At 52.2% G+C, this 6,576-nt stretch overlaps 1 protein-coding gene across 3 annotated transcripts in view; it reads right to left on the minus strand.

The window, feature by feature from the left end:
• OTOG (otogelin) overlaps positions 1-6,576 on the minus strand; it is a 99,493-nt gene that overhangs the window by 87,617 nt on the left and 5,300 nt on the right. For all 3 annotated transcript variants that reach the window (XM_032168013.2, XM_032168014.1, XM_032168012.2), the window contains 6 exons: positions 5,709-5,801; positions 5,413-5,567; positions 3,036-3,154; positions 1,612-1,817; positions 619-749; positions 290-396 (listed from right to left, as the gene is read on the minus strand). In XM_032168013.2, coding sequence (XP_032023904.2) covers positions 290-396; positions 619-749; positions 1,612-1,817; positions 3,036-3,154; positions 5,413-5,567; positions 5,709-5,801 — 811 coding nt within the window. The remainder of the gene's footprint in view (positions 1-289; positions 397-618; positions 750-1,611; positions 1,818-3,035; positions 3,155-5,412; positions 5,568-5,708; positions 5,802-6,576) is intronic.

Genomic DNA, 6,576 nt, shown 5'->3' on the forward strand with positions numbered 1-6,576 from the left:
GGCTGCCCAGGAAGGCATCTAGGTGAACAGATCCCTAGACTTCAGCTACAAATCCTGGATTCTAGTCCCAGCATTGCCACTAACTTGTTGTGTGACCCTAACGGGGTCCGGCCCCATTTCCAAGTCTCAGTTGAATGGGGCAGCTCTGTCCCACCTAGGCAGATAAGAATTTCAGAGCCTTGGGAAGCAGATCTGGCAGTGCCTGGGATCACCCAGCTTGGTGGCCCATATGCTGAGCACTCACCCCAGTACTAGAGGGTTCCCCATAGCCCACACCACCCCTACTCACTGGCAGAGATCACTGGTACAACTGGCTGTGAAGGGCAGAGGACTGACGTAGGCGTGGCAGGCGTCAAAGGGGGGCCGCAGTAGAGCCTCACACTGCTCGTACACACCCTAGAGCAAGGGACCAGGAACCAGGGCTGGGGGCTGGCAAAGCCACACACAGCCCCACACAGAACCCCAACTTGAGCTGGAGGGAAAGGGAGAGGAAGGTAGAGAAGAGAGGGATGGGGCCAAGGGCACCAGACACTCTGGGGTCCTGCAGCCAGTGGCTTTCGAAGAGTTGTATAGCAAGTCAGGCTCTAGGGTAGGGGAGTTTCTCCCCAAGCTCCAGACCTGCATGGTTCCTGGGTTCTGCTGCAGGCACGGTGGGCGAGGAAGGGAGGAAATTGTGGGCCCTGGAGGCTGGTTAGGGGCCTGCTCCTGCCAGCTGTGCACAAACTCAACCACGTCGTCAGTCAGCTTTCCTGGAGGAGGGAACTAACATCATGATGGGGCAGCGATGGGGTCGGGTGGACGGGAGGGACAGAAGGCTCTGAGGGAAAGCGGATCCCAAGGGATAGGTAAGGAGTTTTGAAGAATCCGGTCTCCTGAACTCCCATCCCAATCAGGGTTTCCCAACTGAGCCACTCTCCTGAAAAAGCTGTTTGGTAGTAATAGCCAAGAATGCTCAAGAACCTGTAGTAGCTCCCTATGGCTCCAAAGTCAGGGGATGCAGCACCACGCACTGGAAAGAGAACTGGTGTGTGAGCCTGAACAAGTTCCTGTGTCTCTCTGAGCCTCAGTTTCCCCATATTTGCCACAGGGAACATAATCTCCCAGTGAGATTGTTGCAAGGACTACTTGAGATGATGCATGTAAAGTGTTTAGTATGGTGTAGGTGCTCAAAAGGGGTCACGACTCTTCTGGCCACAGCCACCATGATTTGGCCCTGAACGCTTCACTCACTTCCTACCACTCCTCCATAGGTGTCTTTAGCTGGGCCAGTTCTCTTCCTGGCTGTCTCTAGCCCTCTGCTCCCTGCCTACCCCATCCTCTACATTACAGGGTCAATCGCACCTGCAAAGTGTCCATTAGATCCCCACACAACCCTAGTGGGAATTCTCATCATGACTATTTTTGCAGATTGGGAACCTGAGGTTGACAGTAGTTTAAGAACATGCCCAAGGACACACATTTGTTAGGAAGGGGCCCTTGGCCTTCCACTGGGTCTTTAATACCATGACCATGACCCCAGGGCTCTGTTCCAAGTCCCCTCCGACCCCTCCCAGCCTGACCTGTCCCCCATCCCCACCAACACCTCTCAGAGGCCACCTGTCTGCGCCTCACCAGAGCTGGTCACCAGATCATCCTGGGGGTCAGCATTGTTGTTCCCACACAGCCCATGGGTCCAGCCCAGAAGCTCTGGACTCATCTTGATGTAGACAGCCGAGGCACCATCCCAGGCCAGTGTGAAGGCTGACTGATGCCGCACGATGACATAGCCGGCAAGCCGCTGCAGACGCACACTCCCCATTACATGCGGCAGTTGGACCCTGCAGGGCACATCCCAGAGCTTCAGGGTATCCACAACACCTCCACTAGCCCAGTCTCTTCACTGAAGGAACAGCCAGTCCCTACCCCATGATCCAAATCCCCCACTTCCCCTCCCCATGAATTCCCAGAATTCCCAGGTGCCTGGAAGTATACCATTAGAGATGGATTCCTTTGTCTTTAGAGGTTTTTTAAAATGGCAATTTCCCGGGCAGGAATAAATCTTAGAGTGAGTGACTCCAAGTTCCTTTCTCCCAGACAGGATAGAATATAAGCAAACATCTACTTTATTTTTTTGGTGGGGAGCAGGAACCAAGTAGAAACAGAAGCCAAGAGAGGAGGAAAACTGGGAGTGCAAGAAAAGATGGCGGGCTCCAGCAGCCTTGACCACTTTCCCAGTTTTCCTGGTATGGGGACGCCTAGCCAACCTGGAATTTGGCAACCTTCAACCCAGCAAAATTTCAGGAAAGGGAAACAAAAGTACTGTCTAACTAGCCACAAGACCCATTTACCAGCTCTTCATTCACAGGAGAAACCTATAGGCCATCAATTTTACACTCAGCCCCAGAACAATTGGTTGGTCACCCAGTTTCCAGATCTGAAGCAGGAGATGAGGACAGAGAGAAGTGTCATTACAGGAAGACCCCATGAAAGCAACAAGAAGTGACAGTGGACAGCAAGGAAAGGAAAGAACAGTGAGGAAGAGATGCAAGAAAGATTTCACAAAGGACCACAGTCTGGGGCATTTTAGTGCAGGAGCAAGGGGTCCCCACTCCTCTGGTGGTCCCCCAGGCATCCCTGATGGCCCAGCAAGATAACTGACATTCACAATGACCCTGTGTCATCAGAAATGGAAGTGTACTCAGAATCTGCTGAGAGGAGGTAGAAACTGTGTGTGATCCATTTGGGAAGATTTTGGGAGGGAAAAGTAAGCGTGCTTATCATGATAAACTCTCAACTCGCTGGAAAACTCTATTTTCCTGAAAGCCTGCTGTCTGGAAATCTGCAAGATCTGAGAGTTCCAGGAAAAAAAAATCATTCTGCAAACCCCCCTGCAAGAAAGCCAGTGACCTGCCAGTATGCTTCCACCCAGATAGTGGAAATTGCTGTTTGTCCCCAGAAAACAATTTCCTTTGGGCTTGAGAAGAGCGGATGCTCACCCATCCACCACCACCAGTGTCAGGGATAGGACAGCTCGATGTGGAAGGTGTTAGAGTTACCTCACGCCTCCGTGGGTGACCTCCTTGGCCAGATGGATCTCCTGCTCACCCGCAAAGAAGAGGCTGACAGCCCTGGAGCAGGTGTAGGGTGAAGAGCCACACTGCGGGTCATTGTGCACCTGAGTAGGGAATTCAGAGGCCGGTTTGCAGGCCCCTGCCACAGGCCTGACCTCAGTAAGCTTCGCACCTTGTTGAGTTTTCACTAATGCTGATGGCTGTCCCCTGCATACCAACTGCCTTTCCTCTGTGATCTCGCTCAGTCCCCATACATCACAGAGGGGAGGCAATGGATTCACAGAGAGGTGAAGTGACTAAGGCCACACACACAGAAAACTAGGAAATCCCAGAGCTGGGATTCTAGCCCGGGTCTCGATGGCTCAGATTCCAGGGCTCTTCCCAGTCAATCATGCCATCTCCGTATTTCTGAACTTTTCTGTTTATCCTACCCAGGAAATACCATCAGATTGAAGGCCAACAGACACACTCCACCATCTCACACTCATACAGAACACAAACACACACATCTATACATACCCCACAAATTTCTCCCATGACACTCTCAGTGCACACACTATACACACACTCCCCTTCCCCCATGCCCCTGGCAGGTACAGATTGTAGCTTTCCCCTATACCCATCGGCACACATCTCACTCCTGTGCTGCTGTCACACACACACACACACACACACACACACATACACACATCTCCTCTGCCCCCCGTTCAGACAGAACCCAGACTTCAAAGGCCATAGACCCGAAGGACGGGGTGGGGTAGAGGGGAGAGCTTCCCAGAGCTTATCCCTGCCAAGTGTGAAAACCCTTCCCAGGAAGGCACCTTCCATCAGATTACTGTTCAATGTGATTAAGCAGGCTGGAGCCACTTCAGCTACAAGTGGGAACTGCGAAAGCTACCCCATGGTCTAACTAAAGGGTTTTCAAGCTTTTGTGACCATGACCTACAATAAGAAATATATATAACTAAAAATTTTACAAAATAATACTTATCTCTATCATGTGTAATACACTCTTACAATATTTTCTATTTATTTGTCTCATTTTATAATGATGGCTGTGATTCGTTAAGTTGATTTTGTAACCCACGAATGTATGGCAATCCATTAGTCTAAGTAACTGTAACATATCCATCATGAAATGATAGGTCATGAAAATCTCTGCTATGTGATAGGCTGAGGCAGAGAGAGGAAAATTGGTCGCAGTTCCCCGCCCATCCAGGGCATGGCCCCTAGAGCAGGCTCATAGGTCCATGACTGAGACAGAAGGATCACAAATGGCTAGCAGAGGGGAGACACTGAACACTGGGGTATCCCCACACCCCCAAACCCTTGACCCTAACTCAGTACTGACCAAGGTGCCCTCCAGCAGAGCTGGTTCTCCAAAGAGACTTTCCTCCAGGTGGAGGGGTATTGAGCTGTGACTGAAGGTGACTCCCAGTTCAGCACACAGGCTAGGCATGAAAATCAGGCCTGCATGACAGTGGCTTTCACACATGAGTTCCTATATTTCACAAACGTTTACTGAGCACCAATCCAGGCACTGTCAAAGAGAAAGACATGGTCCCTGGCCTAGGAAGCTCACAGCCCAAAACCAGACCTTTGTAAGAGAAATACAATGACAGGGTCATAATGTGGAACTTTGAGTTACCCAGTGAGGAGCTCTTCAGCCAGCTTTGAAGGTCAGGAGATCCAGGATGGCTTCTTAGAGGAGGTGACTCTAAACTGAGTCATCCAGGACCTTCATCATTTCTCTGAGGCCCTATTCTCTTTCTTAGCACCCAATGATCTTTTTCCCCAGAATGTTCTCAAGTCTGCCCACACTCTCCTACTCTTCACTTGGCTAACTCCAATTTATTCCTTAAATCTCAACTTAAATGTCACTTTCTCTGGGAAGCTTTCCCAGGTCACCATCCTTCCCAATAAACAAGGTTAGGTTTACAGGACATGTTCGTTTAGCATTTGGCATTTCTCCTCCATAGCACTCAGTTGCACTTGAAATGAGTCATCTGATTTGATGTCCTTCTTCATTAGATTATAAGTTCTGTGAGGACAAAGACTATATCTGTGTTGTTGTCTATAGGGCCTCCCACCACCCGACCTTATGCCAGAAAAGAGTACAGTATGCACTTAGTGAATACTTGATGAATGAGTGGCTCAATGAACGAATGGCCAGGGTGAGTGGGTGAGCGAGAGCTGTGGAGCCCCCAGATCCTTCCAGCTGCAGACTGCCTGGGTGGGAGCTGGGGGGCGATGCAAGGAGGAAGGTGCCATCTCTTTAACTATGACAAGTAGAGCCCAGGTCAGTGCAGCCTCCAGGGCCTAGAGAAGCATTCCTGGACAGGCAAGGCAGGGGAGGCCTCACCTGGATGGAGAAGCTTTGTCCCTCGGGCTCATGGCGCCCCACCAGCGTGTAGCTGCCCTTCCCGGAGAGGTAGTAGTAGAGCCCATCAAACGTCTCCACGTGGTGCTGCCCCCATGCCCTGCAAATGCTGTCCCTCTCAGGGCCAGCATTGTACACTGAGGGAGAGAAAAGAGAACCTCTCTGTGTAGCTACAGTGGGCACCAAGCCAGAGGCTGGTGGGTTCCAGCCCTGGAAGTGCTGCTCCCTTTCCCTGCACCCAGGTCCCTTCCCAGGGGTGAGGTGGAGCCCAGACCCACCCATCTGGCAGCGCGGTCCAGTGGCATTGAAGCGTCTGCAGTCACAGAAGGCTGGGTACACACACTCGCCTCCATTGAAGCAGGAGAACAAGTCTGCATGGGAGACACAGAGTCATTGCCCCATCAAGCTGAGACTGGCAGAACCCAGGGAGGCAGCCCTCTCATGCTTCACAGGACCCAGACCCCCATGATAGGCAGCCACAGCCCCAACATTCCCCAGCAGCTAGCACAAGTTGGTGCCTCAGACCACAGCTCTGCCCCCTCCCTGGCAGGCAGGTGGGGTGGGGTTGCAGGGCATCTGCCTTCGATGTGCATCAAGTGCATCCAGCCCCACCTGGGCCTTTAGTTCCTAGAGCTGTTCCTGGCTAGCAAGCAAGGCAGGTGGAACTGAGAATGGGGAGCATGTGGGGTGAGCAGGGGGACTGCCCAGAGATCTGCAGCTACTGCTCCTCCTCACTGCTCCACACAATCAGGGAAGAGGCCACGGGGATAACAAGGCGATGGAGGAGAGGCCTGTAGCAAGAACAACCGTAGACAAAGAGAAGACAAAGCAGAGCAGAGGGCGGCAAGGGAAGGAGCCACAATGTGAGAGGACAGGTGGGAGACACAGGACAGGTGAGGGACATGGGACAGGTGAGGGACATAAGGCAGGTGAGGGACACAGGACAGGTGAGGGACACAGGACAGGTGGGAGACACAGGACAGGTGAGAGACACAGGACAGGTGAGGGATACAGGACAGGTGAGGGACACAGGGCAGGTGGGAGACACAGGACAGGTGAAGGACACAGGACAGGTGAGGGACACAGGACAGGTGAGGGATAGGTGAGGGACATAAGGCAGGTGAGGGACACAGGACAGGTGAGGGA

The sequence above is a fragment of the Hylobates moloch genome, unplaced genomic scaffold (assembly GCF_009828535.3).
Source record: "Hylobates moloch isolate HMO894 unplaced genomic scaffold, HMol_V3 SCAFFOLD_11, whole genome shotgun sequence".
Lineage (NCBI taxonomy): Eukaryota > Metazoa > Chordata > Mammalia > Primates > Hylobatidae > Hylobates > Hylobates moloch.